At 37.3% G+C, this 23,762-nt stretch overlaps 1 protein-coding gene across 1 annotated transcript in view; it reads left to right on the top strand.

The window, feature by feature from the left end:
• Positions 1-23,762, top strand: part of LOC128657391 (oocyte zinc finger protein XlCOF6.1-like) — a 263,445-nt gene that overhangs the window by 78,945 nt on the left and 160,738 nt on the right. Inside the window, exon 2 of the mRNA XM_053711723.1 lies at positions 16,368-16,472. Within this exon, the coding sequence (XP_053567698.1) occupies positions 16,368-16,472 (105 nt within the window). The remainder of the gene's footprint in view (positions 1-16,367; positions 16,473-23,762) is intronic.

Consider the following 23,762-nt stretch of genomic DNA (forward strand, 5'->3'; position numbering starts at 1 on the left):
ACAGGTAAATTTGTTATTATTTTAACTAGGTAACTATTAAATAGTTCTTAACTATTTAATAGCTATTGTACCTGGTTAAAATAATTACAAAGTTGCCTGTAAAATAAATATTAATCCTAAAATAGCTATAATATAATTATAATTTATATTTTAGCTATATTAGGATTTATTTTACAGTTAAGTATTTAGCTTTAAATAGGAATCATTTATTTAATAAGAGTTAATTTATTTCGTTAGATAAAAATTATATTTAACTTAGGGGGGTGTTAGTGTTAGGGTTAGACTTAGCTTTAGGGGTTAATACATTTATTAGAATAGCGGTGAGCTCCGGTCGGCAGATTAGGGGTCAATAATTGAAGTTAGGTGTCGGCGATGTTAGGGAGGGCAGATTAGGGGTTAATACTATTTATGATAGGGTTAGTGAGGCGGGTTAGGGGTTCATAACTTTATTATAGTAGCGCTCAGGTCCGCTCGGCAGATTAGGGGTTAATAAGTGTAGGCAGGTGTCGGTGACGTTGTGGGGGGCAGATTAGGGGTTAATAAATATAATATAGGGGTTGGCGATGTTAGGGCAGCAGATTAGGGGTACATAGGGATAACGTAGGTGGCGGCGGTTTACAGAGCGGCAGATTAGGGGTTAAAAAAAATATGCAGGGGTCAGCGATAGCGGGGGCGGCAGATTAGGGGTTAATAAGTGTAAGGTTAGGGGTGTTTAGACTCGGGGTACATGTTAGAGTGTTAGGTGCAGACGTAGGAAGTGTTTCCCCATAGGAAACAATGGGGCTGCGTTAGGAGCTGAACGCTGCTTTTTTGCAGGTGTTAGGTTTTTTTTCAGCTCAAACAGCCCCATTGTTTCCTATGGGGATATCGTGCACGGGCACGTTTTTGAGGCCGGCCGCGTCCGTAAGCAACTCTGGTATCGAGAGTTGCATTTGCGGTAAAAATGCTCTACGCTCCTTTTTTGGAGCCTAACGCAGCATTTGATTAAACTCTCGATACCAGAGTTAAATTTATGGTGCGGCCAGAAAAAAGCCCGCGGAGCGTTAACAGCCCTTTTACCGCCGAACTCCAAATCTAGGCCTAAGTGTATTGTTGCAGGAGAACATACCACCTGAGAAACCTTGCGCATACTATGGTCTTGAGTACAGTACAGATGTCTATTGAGACTCTTTGCATAAAGGGACAGTTTACCCTAATTTTCTCTCCCCTTTAATTTGTTCCCAATGATCCATTTTACCTGCTGGAGTGTATTACATTTTTTTTCCTTCCAACTAGATTCTTTACTTTATATCGGTATTTGAACTAGCTGGTTTTGCCTGTGGTATCCCTGCCTATACTGAAAGTTTCTATACTAAAGTATTATCTGTAGACAAGCTGTGTAAACCTAGCCAGTAGATAAAATTACCCTCCCAGTGGGGGGTAGGAGAGATAAGCAATAAATGTTAATTTTCAATTCTTCTCTCTAAGTCCCTGATATTCAATGGTTTTCCAGCTTGGAGAGAAACTGCAGTTCACACTTCACAGGGGCTGAACTAACTGAATATTCAAAACAAAAAGGGTACTGCATCATATGAGAGTTTTGTTACACTTCTGTGTTACTTTAACAAATTAGGATAATAGTTTGTATATTTCTGTGTATGTGTGTATGTATGTATGTATGTGTACATATATACATATATATATATATATATATATATATATATATATATATATATATATATATATATATATATATATATATAAAACTTGTTGAAAGTTGGGAAAATATTAGAGGATAAGATATAGAAGAAATGGTTAATAATTCAAGTCCCAATATGGAAACTTTCCATATTGGGACTTGAATTATTAACCATTTTTATATGGTGCAATTAATCCTCATTTGTATATTTTGATATAGGAAAATGTTTTTTCATTGCCTTTAATTAAGGAAATTGTTTGGCAAATAAATATGTAATAAGCACACTTTTTTGGTAAATTGTTCTTGAACAGATCTGTCAATCTATAGTCTAACCCTGATCTCAAAGGTTGTAATATAATTGTTTAGCAGGAATTGTTCTAATGCTGGATAGGATTGGCTTTTTCTTATTTCTAGTATTTCTTTCTATATCTTATCCTCTAATATTTTCCCAACTTTCTACAAGTTATATCAAATTAATCACAATCTCCGTGCACCTTCTTTCTGCCTAAAAATAAAATAAGGCAGGAACAAGAGAACCTGCAGAGTATTAATATCATTGGTGCTGCTAGTTTAATATAATATATATATATATATATATATACAGTATATATATATATATATATATATATATATATATATATATATATATATATATATATATATGAACAAGTTGAAAGAAAGGGCGTCCAAAGCGAAGTAAAACAAACATAGTTTATTCGCTATCCATTATAAAAGCATGGAGGTTCAATGCACATAAAAACAAATGCATCACGCTAACGTGTTTCGGCCTTCTACCAAAATCATAGCTAATAAGATACATCTGAGACACCTATTTAAAGGCCTACCTATTCTCTCATAGGTTAACCTCTAGCCAATGAATATGTATTAAGTACAGTGCAACATTTAACCCTTAACACTAACTAGCACCTGTGATCAAAAAAGACATACTTATGTCTAGAACGGAGAGTTGAAAAAAGTTACATAGTTGCATATTTATTTGTTTTCACACCATAAAGGTGTGCATGTATACTAGCGAAAAGTGTTACCTAAATTACATATGTATACTTAGAAATAACATTGAAAAAACAGTCGTATCGAAACAATTTAAAGATGGACAATATCAGCAATAGCTCATATGTAGATACATACTATTATCATTGTTATTATTATTTGCGGTATCATATTTTCTACAAAGTCACAGGTGGTGCTGCAAAGCTATGTGATTGTCAAATAATAAGATGCAATGTTTGATAACCACTATAATGAATGTGGTATATATAACAGCTTGCTCACTCAATGTAAAGTTCCCAGATAGAAGAGAAATCATATCTCAATATACAAGTGGACATTGCTCACCTTCTCCCCGGAGACCCGGACTTTCAGGCTTTCGTGACAGGAAACTCGGCTCCAACTGAGTCTACTCACGGACCCGTGATTATCAAACTCCGCGGCCCGTTTGGAGTACTATGCCTGCTACACCTTGTGCCCACGTCCGTCTTCTTCCGGGTACATCACTACTCATGTGGTCGAGCAGTCACATGTAAAGTGTAGTCCAATGGGAGCAAGCCGACAGTCCCGGTACACAAACCAATCTTCTGGCCAATACAAAAAACTTCACAGAAAATAGGAGCGATCAGTCCGTGTGCAGAATAAAAAGTTTCTTTATTGTCACGGGTTAAAAAGGACCTCAGAGTCCACGGAACAGCTTCAAGGGTTTAGTGTGTCAGATTGGCTTATGCGTTTCGGCGTGAGCCGTAATCATAGCCTGTACTATCTGGCACACTGCACCTATTTAAATGGTTAAAAGAACATTCATTAGTTAATTGACAATTTTTAAAATTAATTTGCATAAGCACACCTTTTAACAAAATTAAATGTTACCAGTGCTGTCCAATATGAACACAAAATATTATTGAGAACATATTATAAATTATAAACATCCTGCCTGCAAAGTAAGGTGTCACAATATAAAAAAAAGATATAAAAGTCAATACACGTAAGGATAACGTGCAGAATGAAAAGGGGGGCACACACATTGTCACTCAAATTTATAACTCTATTGTAATTCGGTAGCTCCATCAAAAGTGGTTAAACCTAAACAACCTACCTCTACTTGGTTACAACATAAAGGCATGTTTAAATGTGGTAAATCGAGGTGCAAGCCGTGTGATCATGCACTTCTAGGAGATACATTTACATCTATGGTTACAGGGGAGAATTTTGAGATCCGTAGTTGCCTAAACTGTACCTGCAACTTTGTAGTATACCTTATAACGTGTACTGTATGTTCTCTTCAGTATGTGGGACTTACCACTAGGGATGTAAATTCCCGCATTAGAGAACATTTTTCTACTATACACATAGGTAAGGCCAAAACTCCCTTAGTACAGCATTTTGCCTATTTCCATAACAAGAGTACTGACACCTTTGCCTGGAATATTATTGAGAAAATTCCTTTAATAGGCAGAGGTGAGGATAGAACTAAACGGTTAGAACACCAAGAAATGTTGTGGATATTTCGGTTAAAAAGTAGGGTACCTACAGGACTTAACTCTGAATACGATTTAATCAATTACTGGCAGTAGTCTGAGTTTCCTATGTCCTACACTTTATTGATAAGTTCCCTTTGTGTATATATATATATATATATATATAATCTATTTCCAATAAGGGACTGCACTCGCTGGATGACCACACAGCATTGGGAGTGCAGACACACACGGTGGGTGGATATATATATATATATATATATATATATATATATATATATATATATATATGTATGTATATATATATATATATATATATATATATATATTATAGTTTTTTGTTGTATCACAATAGATTTATTCTGTACTTCTACATACACAATATATATTTGATACACGACGTATGAATACTTGTTATGAGGTTGTAATTAACCAGGGTCGGAATTATTTTACTTTACTTCTAGACTCAATATGGATGTGTCTGTATATTTACCATGCTTATACATTTATTCACATGGTAATGTGTATTCAAACCACAATGCATTATGACATGAGGGCACACACACCGATCTCTTTGTATATGTATATTATATTGTTTGATATTGCAGTAATGAACAAGAATTATAACAGGATGAGAACTTTTTATTTAATATAATAGCGCAGCCCAAGTTTGGTGCTGCACAGTGGCGTGTTAAATTGAATTAATTTGATTTTAAATCTTGCATGTTCTTTGCGGTGAGCTATAATCTTGCTTACGCACTGTTGTAATCACTGTCCCATAAATGTATATTATATGTTATATATATATATATATATATATGTTGTGTTGGAAGAGAAAGAGAGAAGATTCGGCGCTAGGTGTCCCCCCCGAGAAGTATTTTGTTTGTAACGTGAATGAATGAACTGGCTGCCCTTATACCTGAAATAAGGGCAATTGCAGGGTCCCCACCCTGCACTGTCCTATTTCGATTTATAGAGAGAACTGTTGGTGGGAAGAGCGGTATTGAGGCGCACTGTTCATAAGAATAATAACCAATGTGTTATTAATATTGGTGTCAGAGGAGTGGGTATAATGCAAACAATCAGAATTTAATGATGTAGATAGTTCTATATGGTATATATAGTACAAATATTTGTACCAGCAGCGTCTGATTGAGTAAACCCAAAAATGTTTGCTATTTATATAATGTATAGGTATAGGATGGGGTACCTGCCAAGTCAGAATAACAAACTAAAAAATATACCTTCCTTCACAGTTCAAAATATGGATACACATTTAGTATAGCATAATAAAATGAAGTACACAAAGATTCACAGGTGTTCTTAGTCCCAAAAAGTCCAGTAGATATATGTAGAGTTAATGAATATAAAATAATAATAAATACAAATTTCTCTGTCTAATCCTTATGTTGTAAGTAAATGCCCACTTACTAGATGAAACCTCAATCCTATGAGGTAAGTAGGAAGCGTCTTTGGTAGATACAATTGTCCCCCAGCAATCTGGAACCTCTGCTTCTCTGCCTCTTAGGTGTAGTCAGAAACACTGCTTTCCTGCTTCTTTAGTATGGTAGAGATTCCTTTCTCCCTCCTTCCAAATGGCTTAGATATTCACTCAGCTCCCAGTAGTCTGATTTTGCCGTGTCTTTTAATCAGATAATAATGAAACCTGTCAGCACGTTGATAGGCAGACAATGCTTCTGTGCATTTCAGATCAGTTAGTAGAAACCAGCAGGAGCTTTACTCAGCCAAGTACCACAGCAGAGATTTGTGACTCCTTTATGAATGCTTTATTGCTGAGTGAATATCTAAGCCATTTGGAAGGAGGGAGAAAGGAATCTCTACCATACTAAAGAAGCAGGAAAGCAGTGTTTCTGACTACACCTAAGAGGCAGAGAAGCAGAGGTTCCAGATTGCTGGGGGACAATTGTATCTACCAAAGACGCTTCCTACTTACCTCATAGGATTGAGGTTTCATCTAGTAAGTGGGCATTTACTTACAACATAAGGATTAGACAGAGAAATTTGTATTTATTATTATTTTATATTCATTAACTCTACATATATCTACTGGACTTTTTGGGACTAAGAACACCTGTGAATCTTTGTGTACTTCATTTTATTATGCTATACTAAATGTGTATCCATATTTTGAACTGTGAAGGAAGGTATATTTTTTAGTTTGTTATTCTGACTTGGCAGGTACCCCATCCTATACCTATACATTATATAAATAGCAAACATTTTTGGGTTTACTCAATCAGACGCTGCTGGTACAAATATTTGTACTATATATACCATATAGAACTATCTACATCATTAAATTCTGATTGTTTGCATTATACCCACTCCTCTGACACCAATATTAATAATACATTGGTTATTATTCTTATGAACAGTGCGCCTCAATACCGCTCTTCCCACCAATATATATATATATATATATATATATATGCAAATATGTTTAAATTACGCAATAGAGTTATAAATTTGAGTGACAATGTGTATGCCCCCCTTTTCATTCTGCGCGTTATCCTTACGTGTATTGACTTTTATATCTTTTTTTATATTGTGACACCTTACTTTGCAGGCAGGATGTTTATAATTTATAATATGTTCTCAATAATATTTTGTGTTCATATTGGACAGCACTGGTAACATTTAATATTCTTAAAGGGTGTGTTTATGCAAATTATTTTAAATTTGTCAATTAACCAATGAATGTTCTTTTAACCATTTAAATAGGTGCAGTGTGCCAGATAGTACAGGCTATGATTACGGCTCACGACGAAACGCATAAGCCAATCTGACACACTACACCCTTGAAGCTGTTCCGTGGACTCTGAGGTCCTTTTTAACCTGTGACAATAAAGAAACTTTTTATTCTGGCCTGATCGCTCCTATTTTCTGTGAAGTATTATATTTTCTATCTCAGATAGAAGGTATCCAAAATAAATCAAAGTGTGTACAATTCATGTACACTAATGGTGAACTACCATTATATCTAATATCTGGGCAATGGCGTTACACAATATAATAAAATACCTGTATATAGCTATCTTACACTTTATTAATACATGCAGTCCAAATATTTACATTTGTATATAGGCATAGCTAACAAATATGTGTGTTACTTTTTTACAATATGTATTATTGCCTTTATAATACTGAGGGTACTTTCACCCCAATGTTCAGTTTATACACATATGTGTTATGCAGCTATGTATATACTGTTTCATTATGTAATAAGGTATAATATTTCTTTGTGGGGTCTTTTTAGAATTTGACCTGGTTAATGTATATAACCTAGATAATTACAACTCTGTATTAATATCGAATATATGTATCTCTTCTGCATGTATCCCCTATTGGACACCTATTTTATTATATTGTTTAACTCCATTCCCCAGATATTAGATATCATGGTAGTTCGCCATTAGTGTACATGAATTATATACACTTTAATTTATTTTGGATACCTTCTATCAGAGATAGAAAATAGAATACCGCAAATAATAATAACAATGATAATAGTATGTATCTACATATGAGCTATTCCTGATATTGTCTATCTTTAAATTGTTTCGATACTACTGTTTTTTCAATGTTATGTCTAAGTATACATATGTAATTTAGGTAACACTTTTCGCTAGTGTATATGCACACCTTTTATGGTGTGAAAACAAATAAATATGCAACTATGTAACTTTTTCAACTCTCCGTTCTAGACATAAATATGTCTTTTTTGATCACAGGTGCTAGTTAGTGTTAAGGATTAAATGTTGCACCGTATTTAATACATATTAATTGGCTAGAGGTTAACCTATGAGAGAAAAGGTAGGCCTTTAAATAGGTGTCTCAGATGTATCTTATTAGCTATTATTACGGCAGAAGGCCAAAACATGTTAGCCTGATGCATTTGTTTTTATGTGCATTGTACCTCCATGCTTTTATAATAAAAAAGCGAATAAATTACTTTTGTTTTACTTCGCCTTTGGATGTCCTTTCTTTCAACTTGTTCTTCTATTAATGACCAGGAAGACCTGGGGCGAAGGGATGCTCAACATAAATTTGCTTTTAAGCATGGTCCCGGTGCAGGTCCGAATCCTTTTTGCTGTTTCAATTGCAACAAAAACACTGCCACTAGCGGAGATCTCAGTGGGAGCTGATTGGTTGCAAGGATACATACCCCTTTTCCACAGCGGAGCAGGACGCCACCATCAGCGGTAAACAGCTTTTTGAATGAGCAAGGATCCAAGTGTAACGACTTACCTGGAGACACTGTTGTAAGAGTGGTGAGTGGGCGCAGCTATACGCTGTGTTGGGCACGGCTGCTCTTAAGGTCCCACGGCCTACCAGTGCCGGTATCTGTTTAAGTCTGTTCTGGATAATATTATTCCTTAACCAGGGACTGTATATCACTATTATGTTATGCTCATTAGTGGATTGGACTCACCGTGTGTATACTTAAGGGACTGCAATAGGAATTGATGTACTGTATGTTCTTTTGGGACAGTATATAAATTGTATTTGCATACAGTCTATTAATCTCTTTTTTTACGTTATATGAACTGTATATACACACAAACTACTTTGCACCTCAAATTTGCTGCATTGTAAACTAAAACTGACTCTTCCAAAAAGTGGGCGAGAGAGGGCAGTTCCCTGGGCTAAACAGGGGTGTTACCACGGTATGTCTGAAGCTCTCTCACAAGTCTGGTGAAATTTTCTAAGCATTTTAAACAAGCTGGTCTCACTGATTTGTCTCGCCAGCTGTATGCAGGTGAAGTTCTTAAAATTCACAATAGACTTAGGCCGTGGCACAGAATGCGTGAGTTTAGCACCCTGTTTTACAAAGCTCGGATTTACCATCACTTTAAAGCTATAAGGCCTGAATGATAGGTGGGCGGAGCTAAGACAACCAGCCCCCAGTCAGGTCCTGCCTACTTCTCTAAGACACAGCATGTCAGAAGATATTAGCACCCAGTGTACAGCCTGCCTGCCAGTAATATCTACAGTATAAAGCACACCTGATATATTAGCGGAACTAAGGCAAATATCTGGTATGCCCAATGCTCAGTCTAGGCCTGAATATCGCAGATCACAGCCCAGGAAAGGTTTTAAAGGGACAGTAGACACTTTGAAATTGTAATATAAATAGGGTTGCATATTGCCACTTTAATTGAAATCATTTTTATTGGTTTTCATTATCAACATTTCAAATCAATAAAAGATATACAAAAAAGGCAAACATAAAAAAATTTGACAAGAGGGAACCACAAAGTATATGAATATGTTGATGAGACAAATATTAATAAATCTCTGTATCTCTATCAACCATGTAACCTCTTTCTAAAAAAGGCATATTAAATCGCCCACTTCCTGTTCACCTATAACATATCCAGGATGAGAATCTCGCTCCCTCGTTAATACTACAACTCAGGAGATTGAACGATGTTAAGTAGTAGAGATTGGAGTTTTCTCCATGACTCTCTTAACCTAGATACATATTTCAGTTCCCTCCTTTATCTTATATATATAAACTATTAAACATCAGTAATTATGACCCATAACCCTCCCTCCTCCCTCCCCCACCAGGTGTTTCCATAAGTGTTATCTAACAACAGGTGTGTTTAACGGCTTCTTATTCTGCAAGTTACTATTTAGGATATCTGTGCCTAGGTTCATAAATATCGAGTGTTTAATGGACCCCGCCCCTCCTCCTCAGCTATCCTGTCTAAAACACCTACTCAACTTCCTCTCCAGCAAATCCTATTCATCTATCCTTTCTCAATATCCAGTGGTACCACACCTTTTGAAATTGCTCTGTAGATCCTTGTGACCATGCTGCTAGTTATGACATTGTGTATGTATCTTTAATTTTGTCCATGACCTCTGTCCATGTAGGCACCGTATCCTTCCAATGTCTGGCTATACATATTCTTAGGCATGTACAAAGGGTTTTAATAAATGTATGAACAGCAGAGTCAAAAGGTCTCACCCTATCATTCAATAGTGCCTGGGAGATCGTCAAAGTGATGTGTTCATTTAGTGTGTTGCTATGGAGCTCCGAGAGTGCTGTCCATAATGGTCTTACCTTTGGGCAATCCCACCACATATGTCTGTATGTCCCCCTCTCCTTACATCCCCTGTAACAGGTCCCCAGCATTTGTGAGGTGAAGTGAGCTGTCCTCTCAGGTGTAAGATACCACCGAAAAGAGACCTTAATGCAATTCTCCCTCATATCTGCACTTAGTATTCCTTTACTAGACTCTAAGAGAATTTCTTCCCATTTCTTCTTCTCAAGTGTCTCCCCTATGTCTCTTTCCCATCTCTCCATCAGAGGAGATTTGGAAGTATATTTTGCTCCTTGGATCAATAAATATAGCTGAGAGATCACATGTTTCCCTCTAATTGGTGTCCTGCAGATCCTTTCTAGGTTAGTAAGAGGTTGTTCTGGCCTATTTGCTATGTATTTTGTGATTACTGACATTATTTGCAAATAAAGGAACCATTGTAGTTTATATGGCTGGATTTTGTCGTTTATCTGATTAAAGGTAAGTATTTTATTTTTGTCTAAGAAATCCGCTACTCTATATAATCCTTTGTTCTCCCATTTTCCAACTGTCTGTCTAAGTTCTGGAGGTAGCAAGAATTTCAAAGGTGATAGTAAAGAGTGGGATGGGCATAACTTAATTTTCTGGGAAAACCTATGCCACATGCGAAATGTCTCCAACGTGACTGGAGATCTATATTTGAGTGGGTTTGTTTTCAGTGTGGGATCCCACAGAATATCTGCGGGGCTTTCACATCCCGCTATATCTGCTTCTATCCTAGTCCAAATTATCTCCTTTAAGTTCTTCCCCATAATAAGAGATTGTGCCAATATAGAGGCTTGGTAATATTCCACAAGATTCGGTACCCCCCCCATCTGCTTCAGTAGCTGTGATGCAATTCTTGCCTTCCTATCTCCCCTTAGAAAACGAACCAGATCTGCCTGTAAAGCGTTTAGGCCTGCCACAGGGATCTCAATCAGCAGAGCTCGTATAAGATGGTTGACCCTGGGAAGAACATTCGTTTTTATGGCTGATAATCTCCCATACCATGAGAACCTCCCCTTTTTCCAGTATTCAAGGTCCTTCCTGACCGTTTTATAAATGGGGACATAATTTAATTTATATAAGTCTGTAAAATTGCTATTTAGCTTGACCCCAAGATATGTTATGTGGTCTTTCACCCATGTCAGTTTGAAATTTGTTTCTATAACTTTCCGTGTGTGAGAAGGAAGGCATATCAGAAGGGCCTCGCACTTATCCAGATTAATTTTATTCCCCGAGATCTCTGAGAAATCCCTTAGAATATTATAAAGGTTAGGTAGGGATATCAAAGGTTTAGTCAAAGTTAATAAGACATCGTCAGCAAATAGTGTAAGTTTATATTCCCCATTTGTCAGCCTTACTCCTGACACATCTGCCGACTGTCTAATAAGCGCCGCTAACGTCTCAATGCAGATGGCGAACAGTAGCTGTGAGAGCGGGCACCCTTGCCGGGTTCCATTTAATATATCTATAGGTCTTGAAATATATCCTGCTGCCCCCACCACCGCCGTCGGCCCTGAGTATATAGTTTCAAGTGCCTTCATAAAAGCGCCTTTAAATCCCATTTTAGCCAGTACATGAAACATAAAATTCCAATCTACCCTATGGAACGCTTTTTCTGCGTCAAGGGACAGGAGTAGAGCCGGTGTTCCAGATTTTGCTAAGTAATCTACCAAGGTCACTATTCTCCGTATGTTTTCCGGTGCCTCCTTTTCCTTAATAAAACCCACCTGATCCTGGTGTATCAATGAGGGCAATGCATATTGCCACTTTAAGGGGGCATAACCTAATGAAAGTGACTAGCCTTGCCTACTCCACTAACAACTCCAGACTTGCTGCTGATAATAAAAAAAAACACAGTTGCAACAAATACTGTGTTAATGTACTCCAATAAAAATCAGCATCACCTAGTATGGTCATTTATTGCAAGACCGCACAAAATCTTGTAATTATCTAGTGTTTATGGTCCATTTAAAGGGAAACTTCAAAATGTTCTTTCATGTTTTGGGTAGAACATACAATGTTATACAACTTTTCAATTTACTTATTTTATCAAATTTGCTACATTATTTTGTTAAAGAAACATCATTGCACTACTGGCAGCTAGATGAATTCATCTAGTTAGCCAATCACAAGAGACAAATGTGTGAAGGCACCAATCAACTGCAAGCTCCCACTAGTGTAGGATATGTGCATATTCTTTAAGGGATACAAAGAGAACGAAGCACATTTGAAAATAGAAGTGAATTTAAAAGGGTCTTAAAATTACATGCTCTATCTGAATCATGCAAGTTTAATATTGACTTTCCTATTCCTTTAAGCTAAAAATGTAAAAGCACAGAGGGAAAGTGCCAGAGCATATATTTGCTGCTGTTGTCTGTCTGGGGAATACACAAACTGTTTTATAGTAAAGTTATAAAAACTTGATCATGGGGAGTAGCTCACCCCACACAGAAAGACTACACTTTCTTCTCCCACCCTCAGCATTCCTATTCTCGGTTGGATTATATAATGTGCAACCAGGCGCTTTTGACAAATCTAATTCAGTCCAGGATATCACACACACCCTGGTCTGGCCATAGTATGGTCCTTTCTTCTTTTCACTGGTCCTCTAGGCCTAGAAACACCCTAAGTTGGAGACTTAATGACTCTATTCTAACAAATCAAAGCACGCTAGAAGAATTGATTAAGGCATCAGATGAATACTTTTTATTTAATAAACCAGAGGACACATCCGTAGCGAACAACTGGGAAGCATATAAATGCTACATTAGGGGATATTTGATAAAATATACTGCTAAAATACGGAAGCTAAAATTGGCTCAATTCACATCTCTGACAAATAACTTAACTGAAGCGGACTCTGTACACAAGGCAGACCCGACATCCACTCAAAAATTGCTGAACCTTTCACAAGCAAGAGACAATCTCAGCAAGTACTTAACCCAAAAGGCACACTTGAGATCTCTTACCACTAAAGCAAAATTCTTTGCTGAAGGTAATAAGGCAGGTTGTTTATTGGCTCGATCACTCAAAAAACAAAGATACACTTCTTTCATCAGGTCCATTGCACACCCATCGTGTAGCTTAGTTAGCAAAAATGAGGACATTGCAGACACTTTTGTTGCATATTACTCCAAACTTTATAATCTTAATCCTAATTTGTCTCATGATAAACTCAGTAATATAATGAAATACCTAGATACTTTAGATACCCCGAACATTACAGACGAAGATAGGCATTCCTTAGACTCCCCTATCACCCTCCAAGAAATTATAACTACTATTAATGCACTCCCCAATGGCAACTCCCCAGGTCCAGATGGTCTCACGGGTAAATTTTACCAATTGCTCCAATCCCAACTAGGACCCCCACTACTTATGTTATTTACCTCAATAGATAAGGGTGAAGCTCTTTCTCAATCCCTACTAGAAGCTCTTATAACGGTCATCCCGAAGGCTGATAAACCGGGCGGTCAGGCGGGGAACTACAGACCTATTTCGCTGATGAATATTGACATAAAGATTTATGCTAAAATACTTGCAAATCGTATGAACACCATCTTTCCAAATATTATACACCCGGACCAGGTGGGATTTGTCAGAGGAAGAGAGGTGAAGGATAATACTATTAGAGTCCTACTTTGTTACAGACCCACACAACAATAAAAACCCCTCACACTCCTCTCAACTGATGCAGAGAAAGCTTTCAACAGTGGCACTTTATGTGGGGGTCCCTGTCAAAATTTGGTTTTTCTAAAACTTTTCTTACCGGAATCCAAGCGAGGGTCCAGGTAAATGGCACGGTCTCACAATCTTTCTCTATTACCAACGGTACCCGTTAGGGTTGCCTGTTATCACCACTGTTGTTTGCTATAACTATTGAGATTTTGGCCATAAAAATTAGAGAAAACGCAGATATTTTAGGTATACAATATAAACACATTACCCAAAAATGCTTGTTTGTTCGCTGATGATGTGATCCTTACTCTTAGATCTCCTTCCACTACCCTTCCTGCCTTGATACAGACTCTAGAAGCCTATGGACATGTGTCTGACTTTTCCATTAACATGGATAAATCGGGAATAATGCTGTTTAACACACCTTCACAAGATGTTGACTTTGTAAAACATCATACTGCATTCAAGATAACTGATAAATTTAAGTTTTTAGGTCTGATAATTCCCAGCAATACACAAGACCTTTACCAAGCTAACTATATTAGCTTACAACGCTCAGTAAAGGTTCTCCTTGAGGGTTGGCATAGACAAGGACACCTGTCCTGGATGGGTAGGATAAATACTATCAAAATGATGATAATACCAAAGTATTTGTATCTTTTCCAGACGTTGCCAATGGCCTTGCCTGATTCATACTTACGTACCCAACAGAGAATGCTCAATTCATTTATATGGTCTTATAAAAAACCCAGGCTATCCCAAGACACTCTTTACCTAAATATGGAGGATGGGGGACTTAATGTTCCGCACCTCTTGAATTATTATAGAGCAGTTCATTTAGCCAGGGTGATTTCCTGGAATCACTCACATCCTACTACCTTGTGGATTCAGATTGAGAGCTCGCTACTTGGAGTTAAATACATAAGGGACATCGTCTGGCTCCCTAAAAATCATAGACCACCCCTAACTTACCAGAATAGCTATATTAAAGCCACACTGGATGTGTGGGACTATGTAATTACACATGTTAAGGGAATTTCTACTTCAGTCTCCCCACTAACCTCCCTTCTGAATAATCAGATTTTCCTACCGCATTCCGCTTTCACTCACACAAATGCTATAGAACATTTACACAATTTGCCCATTTATGTACTACTAGACTCCGGTGTGATCAAGGATAGAGTATCCTTAAATAACGACCTGGGCCCTCCCTTTCACAATTGGTACAGATCAGACACACACTTAACAACAACATACACAAACTTGTTTTAAGACCCTTAACAGCATTTGAACGGATATGCACAAACCCTAGAATCAAGAGAGCACATCTCTCATTGGTATATAAGATACTCAAAGGATCTTTCCCTGCCCAAAGACCTACATACCTAACGAAATGGAATACAGAAATATTAGAGAATATTAGTGATGAAGACTGGAAGCTTTGCTTCAGGGCTTCTCACTCAGCCTCCTCTGCGCTACTTATATCTGAGATGAACTATAAAATACTAGCCCGCTGGTACTTGACACCGCATCGACTTAGACATATCTTCCCGACCGCTTCGCCCACTTGTTGGAGACGTTGTGGAGGCATAGGAACTATGACCCACATTTGGTGGGACTGTCCACTCATCTCTGATTTTTGGTCACAACTGGAACAAAGGGTATCAATAAGATCTTAGGCTCACAAATAAATTTCAACCCTTGCCTTGTTCTTCTTAATCTCCTTCCACCACTCCACTGTACATATCGCACAAAGTTACTTAAATCAATGATAGCATGTGCAAAAAGGCTTATACCAAGACTTTGGAAGACCCAAACGATCCCTACACATACACAGTGGTTATCTGAGGTAGAACATATCTTGGCGATAGAAAAACAACATTATTACTACATAGGTAAACGAGACTTTATCACTGATATGCTCTTCATTTGGAAACAAGGACTTACTGAGCTAGGTCGCAGTAGAAATCCATCTACCAATACTTAGTTATCTTACTTTAAAGATTAGAGGGTATACCTCGGTGTAATGGAGACCCTTCGAGAACAGTTTGACTACGGACATGTTAATAGACTTTATTAATTCCCACAGATGGGATTAATGCGAAGACTCAAATCCCTGATCTCCCTATCCTTTCCCCTCCTTCCCTTTCCTCCCCCTTCTTATTTTCCTTTACTCCTTGTCTGGTTATCAGACGGAATATCTCTGTAATCTGTTATATTATTAGAAAAATGTTTAAACTACTGGGTTGCCTTATAACACTTATATGACTGTTTTTTTTCTGTTTATAACATTTATCTAAAGACCTCTTTTTGTTGTCTTGCTGTGTAATTTATAAATCCAATAAAAAATTAAAAAAAATTTGAATTTAAAAAAAAAAAACTTGATCATGGGATATAAAACCTGAATCTGCTTTATTTGTACAGATGAAGATTACTCTGATGTAGTGAAAGATGAGATAACAGAAGATCTGTGTTTGACGTGTCAGGTGGGAGACCCAGATGAGGAAACCAGTGACAGTATCAGCTCAGGTGAGTGTGCATGTGTGAGGGGTGCGAGTTACAGGTGAGTGTGCATGTGTGAGGGGTGTGAGTTAGAGGTTAGTATGCGTGTATGATGTGTCCAAGGCATGCAGGTTACAGGTGAGATGCATATATGATGTGTCTGAGAGATGTGAGTTACAGGTAAGTGTGCATGTATGAGGGGGTGAGTTACAGGTAAGTGTGCACTAATGTGTGTGTGATACAGGTGAATGTGCACGTATGATGTGTGTGAGGGGTGCGAGTTACAGGTAAGGGTGCATGTATGAGGGGTGTAATTTACAGGTAAGTGTGTGTCAAATAAAAAATCACATAAAGCAATAGAAGTGAAAAATAATGTGATTAATAAAGTATATATAATCTAAAATCAAGTGCATCAAAGTGTCTTCTTAGTGAAGTTTCTCCACAGCAAAAGCAAATAAAAACCAGAAATAGTGCAATATTGTATGAGAAGTATTTATCTAAAAAAAACACACCAAGTTTGTACTAACATCTGATGAAGCATTATTATGCTCTCTTTTCCAAGTGTACCGTATTATTTAAAGGTTCATACACAGCCAATTCTGTGATACGTATGTTGAAGCATAGCCTTATATGAGATAGAAGTATGAGATAGATATATTTAATAAAACATATAAGTAAATAAAATTGTTTAAAAACAAGGGCCAACAAACAACAATAATGAGAACTCCCCCCCCCCCCATATACCACAAGTCCGAATTGTCTATATTAGCTATTATTGTGCACACCAAATACGGCTAGACCAGTTCCCCCAGGACCAAAAGATGGGTAAAAATCTCAAAAAATACTTCCCTTTCAAACTCCGACACGTGTTTCACCATTTTCAATGGCTTTCTCAAGGATGTCTCTGTCGTTCCCAACTTTGGATATTGAAACCCATTCCGGCCATATGTCAATTTCCGGTTTCCCTATATTCCTTTATTTCTGGTATTGTCACTTCTGGTTTCAACGCCATTTTGCCAACCATCTGTCATCATCTTGATATCAACACACTTTAACCTCCAATACATGGACACCAACATGATGTTTTATGGTTCTTAAAGTGATGGTAAACTCAAGAGTATTACAAATGCTAGGATTTACCATCACTAAAAATAAACATTAGTTTCTGTCATTGTTTCCTAAAAAAAATATGTTAAACTCACCCTTATCTGTAAGGCAAGTATATCGCTAACTCAACTGTTCCGTACTGTACAGTGCTTTCTTCAATGAGTTGACGTTTCCACCTCTAGACCAATAGCCGTTGGTGTCAACTGACATCCTAGCATAGCTATTGATCTAGAGGTGGAAACGTCACCTCATTGAAGAAAGCACTGTGCCGTGGGCGGCCGGAGGCGCTGAGTTAGCAATTTACTTGCCTTGCAGATAGGGTGAGTTTACCATGGCTTTTTTAAAAACGGTAACCGAAACTGTTTATTTTTAGCGATGGTAAATCCTAGCGTTTGTTATACGCTTGGATTTACTACCACTTTAATCTTAAGGTGGTATAACTTGATATTTTAAAATAATAAGAAGAAAATGGTGTATACGTGGTATATAATGAGCTACAAATTAACCCAATATTAACATTTGAGGCCAATTTTATTCATATATATATATATATATATATATATATATATATATATATCCATCCATCATATATCAATGAAATAATAATAAATAAATACAATTTGTGTATCAAGCTGCATTGTATCCATACATACAAAAATATTTTTTTTTATAAGATAATAAAAATATATAAAAAATATTAAAAATATAAATGTAAAAATATTATATTGAATATATTTAATTAATCCACTTAAAAAAAATATGTCAAAATCTTTATTTAGGCCATATGCTTATAAAACTTAGAACAAAATATACCTGCACAAAAGGTGTAGAGTAGTGGACTAAAGATGATCAGCAGAGGGGCTGTCATGGGGGCTAGTATTATTCCCAAGTAATAGTATGTGTGTGTGAGGAGCAGATTGTACCAATGACATTTCAAATATAAACAAAGGGGAGAGAAACCAAAGTTCACATATAAGTAGTAAAAAAGCCTGTGGGGTTAATGGTTTACCCTGGATACAACACGCCTACTGGTGATAGTTATGAGCTCAATCCCTTGTCCAAGTTGTATGATGTGCTGTCTGTACAGATGATTATAGATGAAGCATATAGGCTGCTATGGTGCATGTGTGGAAATAGTAGCCACAATACCTTAGGGGAGGAACAAAACACAACGCTGACCAGGCAGCAATAAAATGTGTACAATCTCCAACACCTCCTAAGGCTAACAATATAAACACCAATAGCGCAAGCAAGCAAACGTTGTCACAGAATACAGTTCAAGCAGCACTCACAGTTCAGCGTGTTCATACAGCCTTAGTTCCTTGTGGCTGCTGCGGCTTGCAATCCCAGCGTCTTCAAGATCCTCCTTACTAGTGATGTCCAGTTCATGAATGAATCGTTCATTTGAACTGGTTCTTTTCAGTGAACTGTATGAATCAGTTCACCAGACTGAACTGATTCGTTTGCAAGCAGTTCACTTCCTGAGTCTGCAGCAGCACTGGTAATACGATCCTAGAGTGAGTTCTGCTTCTGCTAACTCCTCCTTTGCTATGAATCACACAGCAGAATCTCACTCTAGGATCATATTACCAGTGTTGTTGATTCAGTGTACTGTTAGCTAACTCGTTTGCAATGAATCAGTCTGTTAACAGTTCACTGATTCAAAAGAAGTGAACTGTTTGCAAACGACTCAGTGTACTGTTAACTATAGTAACTCCTTTGCAATGAATCATTTAGATAACAGTACACTGATTCAAATATCAGGTCACACTCACAGCAGTTCTCAACAGACCCCTGCAACTTACATTAACCCATTCAGCATCCCATGTTTGTTTATATATATATATATATATATATATAATTTGTTGTTCTTCCTCTATATCTAAGCTAACTTTTACTTAGCAACAGCTACAAATTCTATTTCCCACAACCCATATTTCTCATATTAGCCCATATACTAACACATTTATAGAACACACAGTATAATATTGCAGATTAAAACAAACTTTATGAACCAGGTAACGATATTTGCGAGCCTGCTGCCATTGTGAAGGAATTCAGGCTATTGAAACGGATCTGCAAATCTGCGGCTCTACAGTTCACCTACTGAACATGAGGTAGAGCCTCTACCTCATGTTCAGTAGGTGAACTGGTGAATCGGTTCATGAACCGGTTCAGTTAATCGAACCGTCCAAAATTAACCGATTCACCAAGAAGAACCGAACTTCCCATCACTACTCCTTACTGCACACACACACAGTTCAGCCCCTAAGCCCCTCCTTCCAGCATCCGGTTTCAGCAGCTCCCTTGTCAGCTACCTGCAGAGAGTACAGGAACCCTTGTGCAAAAGAGTGGAGTCCCAGAAATCCCCAACGTAAATAGTAAAAAGAAGAGAATGTTCCAAATCCCTTAGCAAAACTTTGTGAGGCTGACACTCAGGTTGATTAAAAGAAATAATCTTTATTAGAATAGTCCATAGGTATACAGCTAGACACCAAGGGTAAAAACAAAGTGAAACAAAGTTTGACCGGTTTCGGTCAACATACCAGAGTCATAAACTTAAAATCTTGCAACATGTGCATACTATTTAAAACAAATAGCCTCCTCTCATTGGAGGAGCTCAACACACCCATGTTTAACCCTTTAATTACCTGGCTGAAGTAATATACAAGTGTACTAATACCTTAATCTGATCGTTATTATAGTTGCATTCCTTAAGGAAATACTTTCAGGGTGATATTGTCCCTCAGAGTACTACACGTACAGAGACCAGTGCCAATTTTGACGATCTTGCCTTCACAGATATATGTTCATTAAGCAATTTGGAAGACTTCTCTTATGAGAACAGTGATCAATTTCATGTGGATAAATTATCCTGTAGAATGAAATCTAGATCCAATTTCTATCCTATACAGGCCTTCCACAAAAGGGTAGTTGAGGATCTAACTGCATTATCTAAACAACAAGGTACCAGTTATTCCAATTTAACGAGAAAAGAAAGAGAAGCTATAACTAGCTTACAGAATGATTCCATCATTATTAGACAATCCGACAAGGGAGGAAGCGTAGTTGTCTTAGACAAAGAGATGTATGTGTGTGAGGCACTTAGGCAATTACAGGATCCTGAAGCCTATACTGCCTTAAGGAGAGATCCAACCACACAATATCGGGCATTACTTAAGGACCTTCTGGATGATGGTCTGGAGATGGGCATTATTGACAGGAAAACATACGATTGCCTTTTGGTTGATAATCCGGTAATGCCCATCTTCCACCATCTCCCGAAGGTCCACAAAAGCCTTACAGAGATTAAAGGCAGACCTATAGTGGCAGGAATAGGCTCACTGTTGGAGCCACTATCCAAATGGGTCGATCAGTTTCTGCAGCCGTTGGTACACAACTTGCCCAGTTACTTAAGAGACACCACACATACCCTATCTAAGCTGGAAGGAATTGTGTGGAAAGAGGAATACAGTTGGATGACCATTGATGTGGTCTCCCTGTATTCCTCGATACCCCACAAATTTGGTATTGAGGCCATAAAATTCTTTCTGGACAGATACACGGGGTATTCGGATGAGCATAAAAGCTATGTTCTAAGAGCAATAGACTTTTTGCTTAAACACAATTTTTTCATATTTTCGGATGTATGCTATCTCCAGAGGCGTGGAACCGCGATGGGGGCTAAATTTGCCCCCTCCTACGCCAACCTCTTTATGGGGTGGTGGGATCGGTTCCACGTCTATGGAGATAGCAACATCTTTTCTTCCAAATTGGTCAGGTACGTGAGGTTTATAGATGACCTGCTGATTGTTTGGTCATCAGGGTTACCAGAAGCCCAAGAGTTTAACTATTTAAATACCAACCAAGTGGGTTTACAATTCACATTTGAATGGAACAAGTCTACCATTCATTACTTGGATGTTAGCCTCAACTCAAATCATTTGGGGGGTAGGATTAATTCAACTTTGTACAGGAAACCTATATCTGGCAATTGTCTTCTACATGCCCAGAGTAATCACCCTGGGCATGTTTTTAAGGGAATTGTTAAAGGTCAGTTTTTACGCGTGAAACGCAACTGTTCCTTAGACAAGGATTATCAAAAAGAGAGCAAACTTTTGACAAATCGTTTATTGGCCAGGGATTACCCTAGAAGGGTGATCAATAGAGCCAGGAAAGAAGTGCAGTCAGTGGAGAGAGAACAACTACTTGTTCCAAAGAGGGACAGAGAAAATAATATATCAGGTGAACACAAGAATAAACAGAAGCCTTTATTTATTACATCATACTCCAATCAGTACTACAAGGTTTGTGACATAATCAGGAGGAATCTTCCCATTTTAAGGGGAGACTCCAAACTGAGTAGTTCCATTAAAGATGGCTGTCAATTTGTTTACAAGCGGAATTTGACACTGGGAAACATTTTATCTTCCAGTATGCTGAAAACAAACAAACCACAGAGCTCTTGGCTGCATTTTAAAGGCACCTTTAGGTGCGGCAAAAGAACGTGCAAATCTTGTGATCACATACACGTTTCCACTACTTTCATCTCTGCTACTTTGTCGGAGGTGTTTGAGACTAGAGGATGTGTAAAGTGTTCAAGTAAATTTGTAGTCTATTTGGTCGAGTGTACCTTGTGCTGCCGGCAATATGTTGGTAGAACCACAAGGGAGGTGGGCACTCGGATCAAAGAACATCTTGCGCATATCAGTCATGATAGAGCAGTTTCAGCCCTCTCAAGGAATTTCTTGGAAGTTCACAGGGGCAATGTTGGATCCTTCAGGTGGCAGGCTATTGAACAAGTTATGAGACCCCCTCGTGGAGGTGATAAATTCCAGATATTATCAAGACAAGAAATATACTGGATCCATAAACTTGGTAGCCTGCTACCTGTCGGGTTCAACTCGGAGTTTGACATCATCAACTATTGGCACCGCTGAAATAGTATAGGTTTACTGTTATTATGATAGGAATCTACTGTTGTTTATTTTCTACATTATCGATACACACTCTAATCTGTGTCACTTGATACTACTTACTGTTGTTATATCACTCTATTATCCTTATGCATAGAGGCAGTACTATGTAGCTGATATATTGTCTATTTACCCCTAATAATCAACTATTGTGGTTGGAAGTACTGCAGTATGCTCAGACATTATTAAATTTAATTGCTAAGTCTGTATTTGTTTCACAGGTACAGTTTTCTGGTAGTGTATCACATATTAGTATTGAGCTGATTGGCCTAGGGGTCTCAACAAATCTGATTTTCCACTACTCATATGTATTATGTATTTATAATCTTTTTTTTGTATATATAGATATCTGCCCAGCGCTTTCTCCTTTTTATTATGTTGTTAGCGCCTTATGTGGCTTATACTATTTATAAATATATGATACATGCTATATAATATAGATTACATAAGTATAGAATTATGCTTGCAGCATACTGCGGTACGCATATACTAAATTTTCCTAAATTTTCCTAAATCTATTAGTGTATAGCCTTTTGAACAATGTATGCAGTATACTATTTATAAATATATGATACATGCTATATAATATAGATTACATAAGTATAGAATTATGCTTGCAGCATACTGCGGTACGCATATACTAAATTTTCCATAATTTTCCTAAATCTATTAGTGTATAGCCTTTGAACAATGTATGCAGTATATTGCTGCTGCACATATGTGTACCCCCCTATATTATTGGTAGTTGGTTATCATGTCACAGCTAATCTGTTTAGTAATCACCATTATATCCTTTGTTATAACATACTTCTTATGAGACAACTTTTGATATGGTGGGTCTATGAACATGGTTTTGATTATATTTATAAGTATACTTCTGTTTTTTCATTATGTTTATGTTTTGTTTTATTTTTTGATTGGTTTCACTTGTACATATGTGAATGCAACTATAATAACGATCAGATTAAGGTATTAGTACACTTGTATATTACTTCAGCCAGGTAATTAAAGGGTTAAACATGGGTGTGTTGAGCTCCTCCAATGAGAGGAGGCTATTTGTTTTAAATAGTATGCACATGTTGCAAGATTTTAAGTTTATGACTACGGTCTGTTGACCGAAACCGGTCAAACTTTGTTTCACTTTGTTTTTACCCTTGGTGTCTAGCTGTATACCTATGGACTATTCTAATAAAGATTATTTCTTTTAATCAACCTGAGTGTCAGCCTCACAAAG

Source organism: Bombina bombina, chromosome 4, assembly GCF_027579735.1.
Source record: "Bombina bombina isolate aBomBom1 chromosome 4, aBomBom1.pri, whole genome shotgun sequence".
Classification (NCBI taxonomy): domain Eukaryota; kingdom Metazoa; phylum Chordata; class Amphibia; order Anura; family Bombinatoridae; genus Bombina; species Bombina bombina.